Raw genomic sequence first — 21,545 nt, forward strand, 5'->3', positions numbered from 1 at the left:
AGACTGCTGGGGACACATCTGGTTACACAGAGCCCTCTCCCCTCCCCTCCCCTCCCCTCTCCTCCTCTCCTCTCCTCCTCAGTATATTTTTGAACTGTCATTTTCTGTTGTACTTTGTAGTTTGGCCTTGGTGTCTCGTACTCTCTCTGTGTTTCCGCAGATCCACCGGAGCTCCATCTCTCTGCACCAGCCGCCGCCTGCATCGCCCCCCTCCCACCCCTTCCCCTGCTGTTAGACCGGCCTGCCCTCCCTTCCCATGGACCAGTCTACCACCCAGTCCTCCCATCGAGCTGGCCAGCCCCCCCCCCCCCCCCCTCACCAGAGGCTGCCTTCATCAACTCCTGCAAACATTTCCATAATTTGCACATTCTGTGACATAAACTGTAAACTGTCTTGTCTGTAACAACATCTATGTCCCGTCTGTCCGTCCTGGGTGAGGGATCCCTCCTCTGTTGCTCACCCTGAGGTTTCTCCTGGTTTTCCCTGTTAAAAGGATTTTCTATTGAGTTTTCCCTCAGTGGATGTGAGGGTCTAAGGACAGAGGATGTTGTTATGATGACATGTAAAGACCTTTGAGACAAACTGTTTGTAAAAACAGGCTATACAAATAAAATTGCCTTGCCTTGCCACACTCTAAATATTCCTTTGATGTTTCTTTATTGTAGGACAGGCAAGCACAGACGTTTCGACCGAAGTCTTTTTCAATGTCTGTGATCTAACAATAACAGGTCGGTCATTGACTGTTTGTTTGTGTTTACACAGCTGATTCATGAGCATCTGTCATATCCTGGTTTTTAATTCACCTCAGTTGCTCAAAATAAAAGTCAACTAAGTTTTCAACACGAACTTGATGAATATGTGGTTGTATCGTATTTATTTTACTAATAAAAACAACAACAACATGAGGTCTCTATGGTTTAATAATCATTCTGACACAGCAGCACTCATTCCTGCATCTTCTACACTGGTTCAAAAAGTGTGTACACCTGGTCAGAGCTGGCGTGAGATTTGCGGTAGATTTGGCGTAGGCACGTTTGATAAATGAGGGCCAGTATGTTTTGATGTTAACCCAATATGAGAGACATAGGGTCCATCTCCAGTTTTAAACTCAATATATTTTCTATTTCAACATGACCAAAAATGAGTAATGGTAGCCTACCAATTTCTATCTTTTTATTACATTTAAGGCACGTGGGTGAGAGAGTATGTGTGCGGTTGGGGGATATGTGCACTAAGGAGTCGGACAGTTAAAAGTGGATGAATGAACATTATCAAACATGACCGGTTAAAGTACCAAATAATTTCAACAAGGCTATGGGTTTGATTCCTGCACAGACAAAGTGGTTTTTGAGGCACACTTAACCATGGAGACCGTGACACATCACAGACTCACAAATAACAAGCACTATTACAAATCCAAATTCAACCTCTGTGGTGTCAAACCTTACAACAACGCACCTACAGTGTGGACGTTTGGATTCAGCCTACGTCTAGTTAACTCTTTGCCACCACCTTCTGGCCAATAGATAATACTGCAGGACTGAAATGAACTCTTGACATTTTAAAACTTATTCTGCATGTGTTTAGAATTAAGTGTAAAAATAGGAAGTGAGTGTGTAGGCCTATGTGTGTGTTACTCACGCTGTTGTCTCCAACCCGTTGCAGAGCGTCACCGAGGTGGAAATAAAAGCGGCCATCATCTGTTCCTGGTTCACCTGACTCCAAACCCTCCTGTGGAGAAGACAACAAGAAGACATGAGAGTTACAGGTTTGTGTTGTTGCAATAAGTCAATGTGTGTGGCTGATGAAAGGAAAGATAACAAGATGACAACACATTCTCATATTCACAATACATTAACTCAATGTACAACTGAAACTGATGCAACACACAGACCTCAACAAACAAGCCAGGAAGCAACGGCTCAGCACTGTCACTCACTCTTCAAATAAGAGTCTGACATAATAAATGTGATGAGCATGATCAGGCTGTATGCAAATGCACATTTACAATTCATGCACACATGTTGTCCACCTTCCCATCACCTTATTTGTGGGTATGTTTATGGCTGAGTGTCCTGAGAATACATGCACATACTGTATACAATGCATGTATTCTGAGTGAGTGAGTGAGTGAGTGAGTGAGTGAGTGAGTGAGTGAGTGAGTGAGTGAGTGAGTGAGTGAGTGAGTGAGTGAGTGAGTGAGTCTTTGTTTACCTTTAGGAATGGTATACTCTCTTCAATCTTGTTCTCTGACTTCAAGATGAAACCATAGTGAACTTTGGCGAAGCCGTTGCCAGGGGCAACTGCCAGAACCTAGGGACAGAGGAAAACAGCCAAATTAGGAACAACCAAATACACTCCTGTCACTAACAAACATGAATGGATGATTTAGAGTTTAACAACCAACAGTGGACACAGACCTCTTCATACACTTTCTTGGCGCCCTTATTGTCTCCTAGCAACAGGTGTGAGACGCCCAGGTCATTCTTCAGACTGATGTCCTCTGGAAAGATCTGAACCAACCTCTCCAGAGTTGCCAGAGAGCCTCTCATCCGACCTGACAGAAGGAGAGAAAATGATGAATGAACAGCAGCTTGTGTGAGAGCTGATTCTGCATTCAAGTTAGGGCTGTTCGATTAATCGATTTAAAATCGTAATCGCGATTATTTGCCTAGGACGATGTTAAAAACGTGAAATCCTAAAAATCGATTTTTTACTCTAACTAGGGTAATTACGGTAAGCCCCCGTTCATGAATCTGCGCTGCGCTTAATTACCGTAATGACTGTGCCGTCTGCCGCCTCCTTCCTCCCATCACGCTCTCCCCACTGCTCTCCCCACACACTGTAAACAAGCATGTCGGCATTCTGCTATGACCAGCGAGGGTTTCATTGCCGAAAAGACCAACAGCCCTTTTCCACTACACAGTTACAGGTCTGCTCGGTTCGGCTCGGTTCGGCTCGGCTCGACTCGGCCGTCATATCACAGCGGTACTGTGATATGACAAGGATTTTCTAAGTTACAGCTGAGTTCTTCAGCGGGGGCGGGGTCGTCATATAACAGCGGCTACAGCCGTGTCGTCTCGATTACGGGCCGCGTGGTTTTCCACACAGCAGACATTTAACTCAGGTGACACAATAACAACAGTTTGTTTGTGTGTTTTTACTGTAAAATGAGCGGTATTGATTCTCGTGACGGACGCATGGTCGGACGTCGCGCTTGCGACTCTTCCGGTGACAACGCTCTGGCCAATCAGTGGAAGGCAGTCAGTTGACGTCACGTTTTTAGATAGATAGATAGATAGATATCCTAGATAGATAGATAGATAGATAGATAGATAGATAGATAGATAGATAGATAGATAGATAGATAGATAGATAGATAGATAGACAGATGTGCTTTATATATTGCATATTATTTTGAAAAACTGTTTTGTATTGTGAAACAGTTTTGAATAAAAAAGATAGATAGATAGATAGATAGATAGATAGATAGATAGATAGATAGATAGATAGATAGATAGATAGATAGATAGATAGATAGATAGATAGATAGATAGATAGATAGATAGATAGATAGATAGATAGATAGATAGATAGATAGATAGATTTTTTTTTTTATTAGACTCTAGGTCCATTTAAAAAGACACAAACAGCACACAAAATAGTTTGTCATTTAACAAAAAAATCGTAATCGTAATCGAAAATCGATTTTTGAGAGAAGAAAATCGAGATTTTAGTTTTGGGCAAAATCGAACAGCCCTAATTCAAGTAAGAAAGACAGCAGCTTTCTTGCACATTTCTACTTTCTACTTTAATGCTCTTTAAAGGGATAGTTCACCCAAAATTCAAATTTCACTCATTATCTACTCACCCTCATGTCAACTGAGAGCTGTGAGAATTTTCAGAGTCCTCCGTGGCTTCTCTGAGTTACGGGGGGGTCCGTGCAGCAGTATTTGTCCATATAATGGTTGTGAATGGATACCAACTTTCTTCGTCCAAAAAGACACACCAAAAAACATCCTAATACCTCCATAGTGCTCGTCTGTAATGTCCCTCTTGTATTAAAACCCCGACATGAGAAATTGTTCCGAAAAAAAAGTCTATATTTTAAGCTTGTTTGTAGCGGAAGCTCCCAGTGTCTCAGTTCACTGCTCTTCCTGTGTCAGTGCAAATCTTGCGTGATTTGCACTGACCAGCGGAACAATTTCTCATGTCGGGGCTTCAATACAAGAGGGGCATTACAGACGAGCAGTATGGAGGCATTTGGATGTTTTTTGGTCTTTTTGGACGAAGAAAGTTGGTATCCATTCACAACCGTTATATGGACAAATACTGCTGCGCGGACCCCCCCGTAACTCAGAGAAGGCACGGAGGACTCTGAAAATTCTCACAGCTCTTAGTCGACATGAGGGTGAGTAGATAATGAGTGAAATTTGAATTTTGGGTGAACTATCCCTTTAATTCAGACATGAAAAAACATGTAGTAATTATGACAAGCAGGATAAGCAGTACTGTATCTAGTGGTGGCTCTAGCAGGCCATCAGTCAGTATGTGTGTTACCCAGGAACTGCTGTCTCTCAGCCCGTCTCTTCAGGGTCGTCTTCAGGAGGTCGGGGGTGACGTCAGGAAGGTCGGCTGCCTCTCTGTAGCTGTTGATGGCTCTCTGCAGCATGTCGTTACTTCGCTGTTTCTCAGCCAGATCGTCCTCCGCCTGCAAGTCAACATATCATCATTATCCACACATCTGGACACGGGACCGCTGATACTGTGCTGCAGTTAGTCTGGTCACACTGTGCAGCACCTGGGCCTTTCCGTAGCGAGCACGAGGGCTCTGTGGATGCTGCTGCACCAGAGTCTCAAAAGCTTTTAATGCTTCCTCCACCTTGCCCTGAAACAGAGAGAGGGGCAGAGGAATATTAGGCATCAACTGAGACATGCAGAAATTAGAGACATTCATGTTTTTCATTCTGGCTCAAACCAACAGGTCTCAGGTGTCATTCATATTTTGAATTATTTTTGTTTATCATTGTTATGTAGTGCTTGATTTTCATTGTACTGCTGATATAGTGACAAATAAAGTTTATTCATCCAGTCAGTCATGTCTGTACCTTCTTGCGAAGCTTCTCCGCTGCATCAATCTCTGCTTTAATAGTTTTGTCTAACTTATTCAGCAATTTTGGTTTCTTCTTCTTTGCTGGAGGAGAAAGAGAAAAAAAGGGGGCGAACAGGATCAAAATCACAAAGGAAGAAGGGATGACCAGGCAGCATAAATGGATAAAACACTTTCACACCACTTCTTACCTTTTTCTTTGAGCTTGTCCTCAGGCTGTTTCTCAGTTGTCCCTGCAACACAGAGGAGACAGACTAAGAGTTAATGTGAGGTCTCTTACAGATTCAGCCTGATCGCTCTATAAGACAGACAAACTATGGATGGATTGTAAAAATGTTAAGCATGATACTCTTCAGGATATGTTGGACATTGTTACATTAGGATACATGCGGTCATTGTAAGTCTGTACTGGTCATCGTCATGTACCAACTAACTGGACATGTCACCTGTGTCAAATGCTGATAACACAGTCACATTCCCATGTGGTACAGCCCCATAGCTGAGCTGTTTGAGGCTGAGGTGAAATCACAGGGCCGCTCAGTGCAGCTGCTTCATGTGGCAGCAATGCCAAGGTGGAGTACTGTCACTGATCACAGACTAACTCCATCAGTACACAGAGGTTTGAAGCAAACAGCTCAACAAATACACAACATCCTAATGAAACTAAAGCTCCACAACACCTTAACCCAGTCCCTGTTCTGAACATCACATCACTGTATTACCAGTTCTACTCAAGAATTGAATGGAGCTCTGTTAGCGATTTGACTGATCTGATACTACATCAGAGTTTTATAAAAAGCAGACCCACGTTTTAATCTCCTCAGCTTCTACTACTTATCTCCTCTTTGAATCAATGTTTGTCAAACACATCCAAAGAATAACAACTGAGGTGGGAACAAACAGCTGTGCTGAGGTGAGAACTGTGCTGCAAGCTGTTTAAAGCTGACCAGAGTCAAGGTCACTTCTGTCCCTGGACAAAGGATGTTTTAGTTACAGAGCAGCTTTCAAAATGCTTGTTGTGCACAAAACAAAACTACCAGATAATACAAAGCACCTTAAAAATGAGGAGCACACTAAAAGCATACTGAGTAGCAGGAACCCAGTCCATCAGTAGACTGATCATCACAGGATCTTACACCATGGTCTGGGTGAATACTTCTGATGAGGTGATAGGACACCTATAGCCCGTTCGGGTCAAACTGCCTGGTGACAGTTCTAAATGATTGGGCTCACAAGCAGAAGTGCACTGGCCTTGTGAAACCAGACTTTGCGTTGGATGGTTCACGCCTCCATGTCATTACGTTAAGATTCCTTTATCGTCATCCATTAATTCCTGATAATCGAACCTTGTCGGTCATTATCCCTTCCATAATTTCAGTCCACATTAAAAGGAGACATATTTTGCCCCTTTTCCACAAATTAAAATAATCCCCAGGTGACTTAAAGACATGTCAGTGACATGCTTTGGTCAAAATCCCCCAAGGATCAAACATCACAGCTCTTTTCATCCTCTCTAAACAGCCCTGTTCAGAACGGCTGCTTTCAGTGTCTGTCCCTTTAAATGAATGTGAGTGAGTGTGTGTGTGTGTGTGTGTGTGTGTGTGTGTGTGTGTGTGTGTGTGTGTGTGTGTGTGTGTGTGTGTGTGTGTGTGTGTGTGTGTGTGTGTGTGTGTGTGTGTGTGTGTGTGTGTGTGTGTGTGTGTGTGTGTGTGTTCACCCTCAGCCTCTGGGATGCTCTCTGCCTCTATAGCTGGCTCATTCTGTGGTTCTGGTTCTGTTTGCTCAAACTGGTGCTCTGCTTCTCCAGCTGGCTCTGACAGGAGATAAACAGCACTTCAGTGAAGTTTAGGAGTTTCATGACTTTTCCATCCCATGTTTCTGCACATTATCCCCTGGTACATTCACACACCACAATAAAAATGACAATAAAAATGTGATACTGTACCTGCCTCCTGTGAGTTGGTCAAATACTGTGCAGACTCCACTTTAGAACAAAGATAAAAACATTAGGAAGCTTAATGACTCAACCACACCAAAGCAACATACTGATCAACTAAACCAAAGCAGTCGTCTATCCTCACTGTGTGTGGCTCACCTATACTCTCCTCCGCCAACGGCTCCTCCACCAAAACTAGAGGAGAAAACACACAAAACATTATTGAGTGTCTTTCTTTGCATGTTTATGTTTTGCTGGGAATAAACATAATCATCTAATTCAAATGATCAGTACCACTCTTTGGAAAAGAAGAGCTGTAATTCTGCTGTGGTTTCTAGGTTCAAGTCTCACCTCCAGTGGAGTCAATCGTGTTCACCTCTTCATCTGAAACAAGGAAGAAAGAAAGAACAATTACTCTGGGAAGTACAAACATCTAGTGAGGCTAAAAGATTTGACTGACCATATGGATGTGCACTGTCTCGAGGATCATCTGTAACAGACAATCAGAATCATGAACAAAGTTTGAAGAGTAAATTAAGTATTATGTTTTCAGAGTGACGGGGGGTAGGTCCGTGCAGCAGTATTTGTCGTCTGTAATGTCTCTCTTGTATTGAAGCCCCAACATGAGAAATTGTTCCGAAAGAAATTCAATAAGTCTATGTTTTAAGCTTGTTTGTAGCGGAAGCTTCCAGTGTCTCAGTTCACTGCTCTTCCTGGCGGAACAATTTCTCATGTCGGGGCTTCAATACAAGAGGGACATTACAGACGAGCAGTATGGAGGTATTTGGATGTTTTTTGGTGTGTCTTTTTGGACAAAGAAAAGTGGTATCCATTCACAACAATTATATGGACAAATACTGCTGCGCGGACCCCCCCGTAACTCAGAGAAGGAACGGAGGACTCTGAAAATTCTCCCAGCCCTTAGTTGACATGAGGGTGAGTAGATAATGAGTGAAATTTGAATTTTGGGTGAACTATCCCTTTAATAGTAGAGGAAATACAAAGGAAACACTGTGGTTAACTGACCTGGTACAAAGTCATCTTCCACTGGAGGAGGGAGTGGGACAGCAGCTGGACATACAGAAACCATACTCATCAACTACAGTCACAGACAAACAGACAGCCCTGCAGCAGGTGAACAGGTGGAGGAAGAGCTGGAAGATGAGGATGATGAGTAGGGAAGACTTAACATTTAGACTCTTGAGTAACCCAGACACCAACAGAAGAGCGGCCCGTTTCAGAAAGCAGGGTTAACAAACTGAGTTCAACCTGACTAACCCTGAGCTGAGTTGGTGATAACAGTCGGCTCAATCAACTCTGAGCTCATTTGACCCTGAGTTCAGCTCGCGCTATGATCAAAAACCCTCATGGTTAGAACACAGATAACATGATTCACCACGGCAACAAGTCTTCTTACTTCTCTCCAGTGGAGTGATGGTGCGTTCCAGGCAACCCGTAACTCGCGTTTTTCCGACCTGTTCCTATGGTTACCCGTTGGAACATACACTCGTAACTTCCCACCTGTGAACTCGTACTACTGTAGATCGATCTACTCCCAGTTCCCAGTTGTAACTCCTAACTTGAATGGAACGCTACAAAGTCAGAACTGGTGACTTGAAGTCGTGACTTACGGGTTCAAAAGCCTGGAACGCACCTTTAGATACAGAATGAATGCTGATGCAGAATATGAACATATTCAAAAAGAGAAAAACAGAAAACATGAGCTTGCATGGTATGAAAGTGTTGACCCGGTCAATACGTGAGAATAAATGAAAAAAAAAAAAAAAAAAAACGTTTTATCTCAGGTGATCCACTCATCCAACATTTATATTGCCTTTATGTGTGTGTGTGTGTGTGTGTGTGTGTGTGTGTGTGTGTGTGTGTGTGTGTGTGTGTGTGTGTGTGTGTGTGTGTGTGTGTGTGTGTGTGTGTGTGCGCGCTTGTGCATACAGCAGGTATGTATAATTGTCAGAAACTAAATTATAGTTCAAACAGGTATGGTATAATTTTATAACGAACCGTTGTTCAATGTGATTAAACAGCATTCAGTGGCTGTATTCAACAAGTGATATATTTTAGTAGTAAAACAAAGTATATTTTTAGCTGTCCCAACCCTGCCAGTATTTAATATTGTCTATTTTAAAGCAACACCTAATGTCTTTATACATGCAAGTCTCCAAATGTGTGTTTACTGTAGTATGTTCAAATTTATCTCCATTATAACGTGAATAGGACGTCCATATAGTCTGTGCATGGAATCACCTGGAACACAATACAACTTTAATTATTCCAACTGTGAAAGTGCTCTTTGATGAGTCTGGAGGGTCCTTTTCCTGGGAACAATACTAAGTGTATATTACAGTAAATGTTCCAGTGAGGTTTCTCACAGTCCAATAGAAGGTTGCCTTGGACACATGCTCAGTGTCACCAATGTTGAAAAAACAAAGTGCAACACAAAGAAGTAGCTGGGAAAAAGGCACATGTCCACAACGTGTTATGTGAGTGATGTGAGGGCTGAGAATATTGTTTAGATAAACCACTGACAATGCAGAAAAATGGAATTGCTCAAACAATGACTCATCAGGAAGTGATTAAACATTCTGGGTCTAATAATCCTCTCCTGACCGAGATTTCTGTGGAGTATTTTTGCTTGGATATCAGCTGGTTTCTGCTTTCAGCCTGCAGGCCTAACATAGAGGAGAAACTCAGGGTTAAGTGAAGAAAGCTGGCCAGAGAGCAGGTTAGGTTAACGGAGTATGTTGCCCTGGTAACTGACTCAGAGTCAAGATGAACTTTGTGAAACCAAAAATCCAGAGTTTCCTTCAACTAGTCAACTAACCCTGAGTTTTCACTAAACCTGCTTTCTGAAATGGGGCCAGGTGTGAAGCTGGAACAAGCCAAGGACCAATCACCTGAGGGTTGGGGGGTCATGTCACTGTTATGTTTCATTAGGAGATTGGTCAGAGTAAAATCCCTTTAGTCAGTTAAAGCAGAAGTAAGCGATCCGGTCGTTTTGGGTAATGCTGCGTTCCAGGCAGGCTTTTGAAACCGTAAATTACAGCTTCAAGTCACGATTTACGACTTTGTAGCGTTCCAGGCAACCCACTCGTGTTTCTCCGACCTGTTTTACCTGTGAAAGTCACTATAACGGCCACTCGTAACTTCCGACCCGTGAACTCGTATCAGATCAAACTGGTACGACTTCACAGGTCGGAAAAACACGAGTTACGGGTTGCCCTGAACGCACCATAACGTCTTGTCAGCCGATGGAGTTAGCAGCCCCCGCCCTCGTCCCTACGTCACCACATTCAGGCGCATCCCTTGGCTGCACCAGACTGGCTCTGGCTGCACACACAGCCCTTTATGCCGTTCTCTCTCCTCATTGGATAAAGGTTGTAGGATACGAGAAAAGTTTTCTCCTCGGCTTACAGCAGAGCAGAGTGACTGACAGACCCGTGTTTCAGACCAAACACTCTATATAAGTGATTGCTGTCGGAAGATACAACTATTTAAGACTTATATTAACACAAAAATATCGCTTACTTCTGCTTTAAATTACATTAATTAAATCTTACATTAATAGACTTGATAGACATTTATTACTGTTACTGTGTCTTTGCATATTTTTAATAGCTTGCATTTTGCTTTTTAGGGTGCCCATAGTCATCTGGACTACAGCAGGATATTAGCCATGTTGGCTAAAGCTGCCCTTTTTACTGTTATTGATACACTTGATAAATTGGGATTGTCTTCGACATAATAAACTAATAAAAAAATAATAATAATAAAAAAAAAAGTTATTTGTATACAAAATACTTCTTTTAGCACAACTGCTAAACATTTGTGCAACTTGCAGCTGACGTATTTAAGGTTCTGTATTTAACAATTTCAGTTTGGTCTGATTTGATTTGATGAATTCTGCTCTAGATTTCAGATAAACACAGAAAGCTAATTCTCATTTCTCTGATGGAAAATGGGATTATTTTACATGACTGCCACCCCTTTACCTCTACCAGGAACCATCACATTATTTCATCATTTTATTCTACGATTGTGTTGACATAAACATACAACTACTGTTAGAGGCCCGCCAGAAGAAATGTTTGTGACTGAATGACATGGAGAGGTGTGGAAACACAATCAACATGCAGCAGCTTGTTAATGTATCATCATGCCAATGAGGTGGTGAACACATGCAGCAGCTTCTCAGCCACGGTGAAAGGCAGCACCAACCTTGGATTTCAGACTCCACATCCTGAGATCCAGAGACTGGATCAGACACAGACAGAGGCCACAATGTTACCTCCATGACATCAACATGTCAGCAATCATCTGATCACAGAGTCTGAGCAAAAGTGAGGGTAGACAAAAGGCAGTGTGTGCACAAGCCTCGAGTGTAGCATCAGTAGAAGTGTAAGCTAAAAACCTGACGATATAGAGAGGAAGTGATCTGAAGTAGGAAAAGTAGAAGGAGGCTTTTCAAACCACACATGGCTCTGCTGCTGCTGCTGCTGCTGCTGCTGCTGTTAGTAGTGTGCATAGTAATTCATTTGCTGGTCCTGATGATGTATAAACTCTTCTCCTGATGTTTAATTCTGCCACGTGTCTTGGTAGTAAAGATTTTTAGAGCCACAACATCATTTTATTACTTCATATGTTCAAATAAAGTGAAGCAGGCAACACACACCTGTTACATAGTCTTCAGGGGGGACTTGAGGCGACGCGGCCTCTGACGGCTCATTCCCCTGCAGCTCTGCAGCTTGACTGGCTGTTTCAGCCACAGGCTCGTTGGTTACTTCACCTTTTACATTTTGGACAATACAAAACAAAGAGAAGCAATAAAGCATGGCAACATCACCTTTTTTAAACCACAAACTCCTCCTCACCTTGTATTTTTCATGATTCTGACATGTGTGAAATCACAGCAATGAACAGAAGCTCCTGGGTTTATGAGGAAGACGAGTGATTTAGGGACTTTAGGGTTTGAGTTTTTTCTTTAACTCTGATTTTGTCTGTAAAACATTTGAAAACAAAAGAGATTCATAAAATGAATCCTCAAAACCACCTAGTCAATTTCTCTCCAGGTTTTCTAAACTAAACAGCCACACCTTACAGCTGGAAGGACTGGAACACCTGACATCAGGTCAGTGTCAGCACAGAGTCACAACCTGTGTGTGTGTGTGTGTGTGTGTGTGTGTGTGTACCTGTCTTCTCCTCAGGTAGCTCTCCTCTGTCTGGTCTCTGTGGTGCTGCCTCAGCCTCTTTCAGCCCTGTCCAGTGGTTAAAAGGTCACAGGTCAAACAGCAGCTTGTATAAAAGGACTGAAGCTCCTCTCTCACTGGTACCGGAGCTGATTGAAGCTGAAGATTATCAGACAGGTGTGTGTCATTGTGGAGCACAACTGCTAAACACTAGTGCAACTTGCAGCTGACGTATTTAAGGTTCTGTATTTAACAATTTCAGTTTGGTCTGATTTGATTTGATGAATTCTGCTGTAGATTTCAGATAAACACAGAAAGCTAATTCTCATTTCTCTGATGGAAAATGCAGAAAAGTATTCTGTTCCTCTGGGATTACTTTAAATGACTGCCACCCCATTACCTCTACCAGGAACCATCACATTATTTCATCATTATCAAACAAAGCGGGCTGGAAGATGTTTGAACAATGTGTGGTGGAGTGAGAGCGTCGCCACAGCTACGCCCTGATGAAAAATCAAGCTTTAAACAAACCTTAATCACATGGATCTTAAAATGAGATTGACAAGGAGGGGTTAAAGTAGGAGGTCTTAAAGGGATAGTAGCATTTTTTTTAAAGTGGGGTTGTATGATCTACAAATAGTCCCTAAGTACTTTAATTGCAGTAGAAGACTCTCTGCACTCCTCCCGTTAGCAACGCCAGCCCATAGCCCTGCCCAGAGATTTACAACATACAGTGTTGTGAACAGACCCAAAGAAACGGCCTATTTTCACGGCCTAAAAGAGGTTTTACCTGAAAAAAAAAAACAGTTCCATTGTTCTCTATAATATAATTTTTCCAGCCCTTCAAAGTGCAGGAAAAACAGTTTTTATTTGGACCTAACCAACTGCTGATCGGCAGGCGCCAACCCTGGGCGGAGAGGGATACATGAGTTGGTTAGGTCCAAATAAAAACTGTTTTTCCTGCACTTTGAAGGGCTGGAAAAAAATATATTATAGAGAACAATGGAACTGTTTTTTTTTTTCAGGTAAAACCTCTTTTAGGCCACGAAAATAGGCTGTTTCTTTGGGTCTGTTCAGAACACTGTATGTTGTAAATCTCTGGGCAGGGCTATTATGGGCTGGCGTTGCTAACGGGAGGAGTGCAGAGAGTCTTCTACTGCAATTAAAGTACTTAGGGGCTATTTGTAGATCATACAACCCCACTTTAAAAAAAATGCTACTATCCCTTTAACCCAAAACTGCACATTCAAATCAAAGTGTGACTATGGCTCCCAGAGACTTTATCATGTGTCTTGAGAAGTTCTATGGGCCTACCGATTTTCATCCACCTTTGATAAAGTAACCCCAGTGTGCAGGGCTGTTAGTCCTGTGAGTGAAATACCTCAGCACCCCCTGGACCTGTTTCACAGCTGAGAGTGAAGAGTCTGGGATGAGGGCCCACACCTCCAAAACTGAGGCCGTGACCAAGTGATCACGATACATACGATAGAATCCCTCTCGGGGTCGACAGAAGTTACAAACTTTAATTGTTCATTACAACTAAAAAGAGCTTAGCCAGTAAGTGAGGAAGGTGTTTTCATTATTTGTTAACAATCCTATATTTGAGGTTAATGTCAGAGAAGCTACTTTGCAATGTCCAGTTCAAAACAACATCCTGTTGAGTCTCCAGTAAGTCTTTAGGCGTGAAGCCATGCCCAGCTGGACACTCAGAGATAGAATCAGAACAACTAGAAGACCCTCATGGTCAGTAAGGTGAGCTGACAGCAGTGACAGGTGCCAGGTGTACTCTAGTAAATACAGTGGTGAAATATGCAAACCATGTGACCATGATGTGTGTTTACAGTTGTATTCAACAGTGCTTCTTCAGCCTTTGTCAGCCCAGCAGTGAAACTTTTACTTCTCTCACTTTAGGTGACAGAACTATTTTTTCAAATCTTCACATTTTTTCTTCCCAGTATGAGGTCAGCAGTGCCAACACATTACAATACTCCTCTGGAAGGAAAGAAAAGCCAGAGCACAAAGTGACAGGACAGGAAGCTGTGGTGCAGAGAGATTGGACTGAACAAGAGAAAGGCTGTTCCTCAGTCACGGTGCTGAGCTGCTGGCTGCTGTAGAGCAGATTAGGATAATCGTTAGACGTCAAATTAACAAGGAAGACAAACACATTTCCACTTGAAAAGCAACATTTATTAATCACATTGCAAATATATTTCATTGTTGATGAATGCAACTTTGGACAAAATACCAGCCATGAGCTCCAGACACACTGCTGATGACTTCATGTTTCCTGTTTTGAAACTGCAGCTTCAAATGTTTTACAGCTGGATAACATTTTTGTTTTCACTCAGTAGCCAAGATGTACTTTGTAAAATTTAGTACATGTGAGACGATATGAGTGTTTTAAAAGCGTTTCCCCTGGAGCTCAACTTCTCCTTTAACCCAGATCTATTCCTCACAAGATACTGAGCAGACCAGAGCCGACTGACAAGGAAGCAACAGACTGCAGGGAAAAACATGACCCATCTAAACTCACAGGACAACTTGACTTCTGTCATTTTTAACACAGACAAGTTTATTTTTTATTTTTTAACAACAACAGAATTCAAACACACCACATCCTGAGCTGTGATATCTAATCCACACACAGTGTCTGTGACACGTAACATGACACTGTGGTTGACCCTCATACTGTAGTGGACTTACTTGTAGTCAAGCTGCACTGGCTTCAGATCAGTGTGTTCCAGTTGAGAGAAGCAGAAGGAGCCACACTACAGAAGCTGAGTGCTGAGCTGCTGTGGACAGGCTCCTCTGCAGTAAATGCTATACGCTTTATTTTGAAGGTTTTCACCACTTCCTCTTACCTCCAAACAGCTCTGGACCTCATTATTCAGCCACTGAGTTGCTACAGTTTTTGTTAAGTGGCTTGAGAATGTTTTTGCAGACAGCAGCTCATCAGCTTTTAGTAATGCTCCTGTTCTTCTCTGAACTGGAGCAGACTGATCTGAGTCCACTACAGGTACAGTAATACACTGACTATAGACACAACCCTGCCTCAAGTAATTATATAGTATTAAAGAAAATCCTCCTACATGGTAGCCACTAGCCACACAAAAAACTGACACTTTGGGCACAATTTGGACATTTTCACTTAGGGGTGTACTCACTGTTGTTGCCAAAATGGTTCTGAGTGTCGCCCTGTCTTCATCTTTTTATCAACAACACAGAAAATAGAAACTTTCTTCATCGGTAAAGGTGGCAACACTTTGAATGAATGTCTCTACAGACTTTAACCTGGTACAAACTTACACTACGAGAAGCTGCGACTAAACTAAGACAAAACTAACTCACTGCAGTCACATCAATCCAACATGCAAATTAAAGCAAGACCCTTTCAGTAAACAAACAGCATTAATGCCGTGCCACCCTTTTATTCATTAAATGACACTTTTCACACCATTTCCCTAACCTGGGCTCCTCTGGTTTCAGCTAGGATTATCAAGGTTCTTCCCACATTTAAAACTATTCTGAAAATCATTTCATCAGCCAATATTCTTTAGACTATCACCACTGAACTAACTTGCAGCAGTTGTCCCTGTAGTCATCTAAACAGTTTGCTACCTATAGCTTTCATCAGGACAATGTCCAGATAACAGGATGCACAATACACAGCGTGCATTTGATCCATCTTTTTTGATACAAGTAAGTAATTTCTATTCTACACACAATGGCTTTTAGCAACAGTCCCTTTACAGTTACATTTATGTTTAACTTAAATGTAGAGTAAGAACACAGCCAGTGGAAATCATGTTTCTTGTGGTTTAAATTTTTATCTTGCTGTGGTGTGACATCACTAGTGGTCATGGCAACCAAACCCAGCAGGATGCTGGAGAGACTGACTTGAAACTCACTGAGTGAGGGCAGCACAACTACTACTTGTTAAAGGGATAGTTCACCCAAATTTTAAATTTCACTCATTATCTACTCCCCCTCATGTGGACTAAGGGCTGGGAGAATTTTCAGAGTCCTCCGTGGCTTCTCTGAGTTACGGGGGGGTCCGCGCAGCAGTATTTGTCCATATAACGGTTGCAAATGGATACCAACTGTCTTCGTAACAAAAAGACACACCAAAAAACATCCAAATACCTCCATGCTGCTCGTATGTAATGTCCGTCATGTATTGAAGCCCCGACATGAGAAATTGTTCCGAAAAAAATTAAATAAGTCTATATTTCAAGCTTGTTTGTAACGGAAGCTCCTCTTCCCAGTTCGTCAAATTTGGACGAACTGGGAAGAGGAGCTTCGAGAAGCTTCCGCTACAAAACAAGCTTGAAATATAGACTTATTTAATTTTTTTGGGGACAATTTCGCATTTCGGGGCTTCAATACAAGACGGACATTACATACGAGCAGCATGGAGGTATTTGGATGTTTTTTGGTGTGTCTTTTTGTTACGAAGACAGTTGGTATCCATTTGCAACCGTTATGGACATGCACTGCTACGCCGAGACCCCCTGTAACTCAGAGAAGCCACGGAGAACTCTGAAACTTCTCCCAGCCCTTAGTCCACATGAGGGGGAGTAGATAACGAGTGAAATTTCAATTTTGGGTGAACTATCCCTTTAATGTGTTGTCATGTGAAGGCAGGGTTCATGTGGTTTGTAATCAGCATAGCTCACAGTTTAGATATTTATGTTCACCATAGAAAGTGATGAGTCCGTTAACCCTCCAGCCAATCACGTTTTAGCACCATTTCTGAGGGTGTGGCAGCATCACTGCCCGCCCACATCCGTCTTCTCCTTCGCTACGCTCCTCTCCCTCCTCATGCCAACTTTCTCAGTCTTCTTCTCTGCTGTCGTCGCTATTGGTTGGGAAGCGTTTGGTTTCCTCACCTCCACCTTCACAGCGTTTCGTTCTCTGTCTGCTCTCTCCTTCACCAGTCTTTCTGCCTCCATCTTGGCTTGCAGGGCTTTTTCTCTGGCAAGCCTCTGCCTCTCCATCAGCTCCTTCTCTCGGGCAGCTCTCTCTTTTTCCATCACCAGCCGCTCCCTCTCTTCTTTTGCTGCCCTTTCGTTTTTGATTCTTTCCTTCTCCAGGTTTTCTTTTTCTGCTTTCTCTGCCTTGTCTTTCTCTAACCTCTCCTTCTCCTGAGCAATTCTTGCCCTTTCCCTGGCAATGCGCTCTCTCTCCATCCTCTCCTTCTCTTTGGTTAGTCTTTCTTTTTCCAGTCTTTCTTTTTCTGCCCTTTCTTTTTCCTTGGTTATGCGTTCTCGTTCCAGTTTTTCCTTTTCTGCTCTCTCTTTGGTAATTCGTTCCCGTTCCACTCGCTCTTTCTCTGCAGCGATCCTTTCTTTCTCAAGTCTGTATTTTTCTCGAGCAATGCGTTCCCTCTCCAGCCTTTCTCTTTCCGCCTTTTCTTTGGCAATTCGTTCTTTCTCTTGCCGCTCCCTCTCTCGGGCAATTCTCTCTCTTTCTTTAGCAATGCGTTCCCTCTCCAGCCTTTCTTTCTCTGCCTTCTCTTTGGCAATCCTTTCTTTCTCAAGTCTGTCTTTTTCTCGAGCAATGCGTTCCCTCTCCAGCCTTTCTCTTTCCGCCTTTTCTTTGGCAATTTGTTCTTTCTCTCGCTGCTCCCTCTCTTTAGCTATTCTCTCCCTTTCTTTAGCAATGTGTTCCCTGTCTTGTCTCTCTTTCTCTGCTTTCTCTTTGGCGATCCTTTCTTTTTCTATTCTCTCCTTCTCCTTAGTTATCCTCTCTCTCTCTCTGGCTATGTGTTCCAGTCTTTCTTTCTCCAGTCGCTCCTTCTCCTCCTTTTCTTTGGCTACTCTCTCTCGCTCCCTGGCAAGCAACTCTTGCTCCTTCCTATCCTTCTCAATTTTTTCTTGCTCCAGTCGTTCCCTCTCTTCTTTGGCCACCTGCTCCATCTTCTCCCTTTCAGCTCTCTCTTTGGCTTCTCTCTCCATCTCCATTCTTTCCTTTTCAACCTTCTCCCTTGCAATCCTCTCCTTCTCCAGCTTTTCTCTTTCTACCCTTTCCTTCTCCAGCTTTTCTCTTTCTACCCTCTCCTTCTCCAGCTTTTCTCTTTCTACCCTTTCTTTCTCTTCCTTTTCCCTTTCTACCCTTTCCTTCTCTTCCTTTTCTCTTTCTACCCTTTCCTTCTCTGCCTTTTCTCTTTCTATCCTTTCCCTCTCTGCCACTTCTGTTTTTATTTTCTCCTTCTCCATCCTGTCCTTTTCTTCCTTCTCTTTCTCCACTCTTTCTGCCTCCCTCCTCCGCTCCTCCATCTCTTTCTCCTCTCTGAGTTGGTCCTGAGCAGCCTCCAGAGTTTTCATCTTCACGGCCCAGGCAGCCTCCCTCTCCTCTTCCTCTTCAGCGAGTAAGGCCCTGATCTCAGCCAGAGCAATGCGAGCGATCCTCTTGGCCTCCATCTTCTGGTGGATCATCCTCAGCTCTTCTTTCAGAGCTGAGCGCAGACTGCTCCCTCGGACAGGAAGGTCTGATGCTTGAAATTAAAGGTGGAATTTTTTAGCAAATATAAGATGATCATCCACAAGTTTGAGAGCAACATGCCAACTCATTCCCGTAACTTGTTAGTTTAGTGTTAAAAATGTAGCTTTTTTTCCATCAACCATTTCTACAGTAAACTAAAAATCTGTGGTTGTATGGTGTCATGAATGCCAGAAGTCATCTGTGGGAGATCTTGTGTAGTCCATGCAACTTTGACTATATCAAAGATGGTAAGAAATACATAACCACATTCCATCAAACTTTCATTTAATTCACTTGTTTAATTGTTTTATGCTTCAAAATGTCACAGTAACAAAAATTCGAAAAAATAAATAAATAAATAAATAAAAAAGCACATTTGTCCAATTATGATACTGATTATGATACTACTAGATAGTGGTACAATATTGTGATAAAAGTTTTGGAAAAAGACAAACTGAGAATCAGTTGATGGGTAAAATAACCAAATGGACAGTTAATGTAGTATTCTGTACTAGAATATATTTTGTGATAATGTTATATTGTCCTACTGGTTTATGATGTTAAATAAAATTAATGATGGGTCTGCAAGGCACCACCTAAACCATTCCATACAAAAATGGTCACACAAAAGTCACACCATCAGAAATATGCAAGAGCAAAATCAGTCAACTTCCAGCTGTTAAAGGAGAATGGACGACTGCAATACCTCTGGTTGTGTTCTCCCTGGCAGTCACCTTCCCTTCTCTCATTTCTGTTACACAGGGGAACAAACTGCCAGTCAGCTCACTGCTTTAACACACAACTCTGTAACTCTGTAGTCAACACACAAACCCACACCAAGAGGGATCAGAACTCTACCTTTGGGAGGTTTAATCTCTTGCATGGTGGCGTCTACTTTTTTCTCCTCTAGGACAACAAACATACCGTTTGGTACTGAAGGTAAAGTCAACATGTTAAAAGCAAAAGTCAAACCATCATTTCAGGCAAAACGCCAAACTCAACAGAAAAGAATATCAAGCCTCAAACAAGTCAGTAGATTGACCCCACAACTACCAGTTGTTGTTTTACTCTACTCATTTAGTTAGTCAGCATCAAAGAGCCATGCAGAAACACAAGAAACGGGGACAATACCTTTACTACCTTTCTTCTTCACCTCTTTCTTTTCCTCTATGGGTTTTAGAGATAGATCTGTCAGCTGAGTGTGAGTCAGGGAACAGGTGTAGCAATACAGACACTGATGGTACTCTACCTTTTCTCAGTCTGTCTCTCCTGACAACAGGACCTTTTAACTTCTTCTCATCTGAACCAACACAGCACAGAGAGTTAATGAACACTACAGTACCAGTGGAACAGCTGTGAATTACATTCGTAATTCAAACACACCTTATTATTTTGTATATGATATGAAAGCCCTGACAGTGACGATCTGCTAGGGGAAAGATGTCTCACTCCTGTTGGATTTATTAAAAAGAAAGAACTCAGCTCAGTCAGAAGTGATGCTTGATGTTTTGTGCACTGCTTTGCTCATGATTATGGTCAGGAGGAGATTGGATGAAAATGACTTGTTACACTCTTACAGATAGCGATCCATTATGTCCGCATGGATCCTAATATAAATCCTTGGAACAATCAGATCACTCATCTGATGTTGTAGCATGAAAGGTGAACACTCAGCTATGAATTAATTTTTCTAGTTATTCTAAACAAATAAAGAGTCTCAATGGACCCACACTCCACACTCTCATGACAACTATATATTTCTGTCAACATATGACTTTACTAGAGATTTGTAAAGTAAACTGTTCACATTTATTGTTCTTGACCAACTGAACTATATGATTATGTGACAAAGCTAACAAGTAAGCGCTAAGCTATACAAATACTGCTGCTGCAAACTTTTTTTGCCCAATACAAGTAGAAACTACACCGCACTGTGTTAGCACATTATGTCAAGCATCACTGTGTACTTGCGGCTTCAAACACATGAACCAGGACAAATTCCAACAAATAAAGGCAAATGGTGACAGATGAAGCTGCCAATATCAAACCCAAGATCTACAAAGCGTGAATATTAGTGTTTCACAGGCAAAAGTGGGAGTATTGTTAATATACAGTAAGTTGTATTAATCTTACAGAACTTAAATCATCATCAAATACAGATACTAAGTTCAGAAGGGCCTGATTAATGCTCCAGATAGAGGCTGTCAATCAGCTGAAGTTGCTGCTAAAAAGTGTTTTTTGTAAGTGGTAGTGCTAGTTAAAGTGCTAGAATGTGCCTTTGTTTGATTGGAGGTTGATTCTAAGAACCAGAACCAGTCTCTGAGTTCTTTTCAACAGCATCAACAGAAAAAGATACACCAGAAGTGGAGCAATGTGTTTCTTTCATCTATTAAAACATCAACATTTTGTCCTCTACATCTGTATCTCACAAACAGTGGTTTCAAAATGCTTCCTGCTTGCTGAATGTGCCACTCAACAACAATAATCTAAAATTTATTTTAAATATACAAGATATAAAACAGAAACAAACAAAAATAAATAAATATCTCAGCTTCATATGAATAAACATAACAACCTAATAGTGGCAGCAGCTGAAAAAGTGACTGAATGATTTATGAATTAACCAAAGCATGGAACATAATTTATGGTCCTGTAAGACATACAGTAAGTGTCAAAAGTTATTACAATTAACCCAAAATACACAGTTTATTTTTCCATTACTATGCTTCTCAGCTAACCAATCCAATTACATCAAGAGCTCAATTTAAAGTCCCTCTATGGGTTTAAGGACTGTATGACCAGTGAGCCCAGTTTG

At 42.0% G+C, this 21,545-nt stretch overlaps 2 protein-coding genes across 5 annotated transcripts in view; both read right to left on the bottom strand.

Annotated features, from left to right (window-relative positions):
* The window catches only part of LOC311003903 (aspartyl/asparaginyl beta-hydroxylase-like), a 42,154-nt gene that overhangs the window by 8,477 nt on the left and 12,132 nt on the right, over positions 1-21,545 (bottom strand). For 3 of the 4 annotated variants that reach the window (XM_083995812.1, XM_083995809.1, XM_083995811.1), the window contains 16 exons: positions 12,251-12,316; positions 11,734-11,847; positions 11,280-11,315; positions 8,073-8,117; positions 7,507-7,536; positions 7,398-7,430; positions 7,206-7,241; positions 7,056-7,094; positions 6,828-6,923; positions 5,302-5,343; positions 5,109-5,194; positions 4,802-4,888; positions 4,561-4,711; positions 2,421-2,557; positions 2,215-2,313; positions 1,642-1,731 (listed from right to left, as the gene is read on the bottom strand). In XM_083995812.1, the coding sequence (XP_083851938.1) occupies positions 1,642-1,731; positions 2,215-2,313; positions 2,421-2,557; positions 4,561-4,711; positions 4,802-4,888; positions 5,109-5,194; positions 5,302-5,343; positions 6,828-6,923; positions 7,056-7,094; positions 7,206-7,241; positions 7,398-7,430; positions 7,507-7,536; positions 8,073-8,117; positions 11,280-11,315; positions 11,734-11,847; positions 12,251-12,316 (1,187 nt within the window). The remainder of the gene's footprint in view (positions 1-1,641; positions 1,732-2,214; positions 2,314-2,420; positions 2,558-4,560; positions 4,712-4,801; positions 4,889-5,108; positions 5,195-5,301; positions 5,344-6,827; positions 6,924-7,055; positions 7,095-7,205; positions 7,242-7,397; positions 7,431-7,506; positions 7,537-8,072; positions 8,118-11,279; positions 11,316-11,733; positions 11,848-12,250; positions 12,317-21,545) is intronic. The other variant, XM_083995810.1, reaches the window with a different exon arrangement.
* LOC311003908 (uncharacterized protein) lies at positions 16,769-19,721 on the bottom strand. Its single transcript, XM_083995819.1, has 2 exons — positions 19,437-19,721; positions 16,769-18,737 (listed from the first exon to the last, which is right to left on the bottom strand). The coding sequence occupies exons 1-2, from the start codon at positions 19,477-19,479 to the stop codon at positions 17,017-17,019; spliced, it is 1,764 nt and encodes a 587-aa protein (XP_083851945.1). The 5' UTR covers positions 19,480-19,721; the 3' UTR covers positions 16,769-17,016.

This window comes from Trachurus trachurus (assembly GCF_905171665.1).
Source record: "Trachurus trachurus genome assembly, chromosome: 20".
NCBI classification, from domain to species: domain Eukaryota; kingdom Metazoa; phylum Chordata; class Actinopteri; order Carangiformes; family Carangidae; genus Trachurus; species Trachurus trachurus.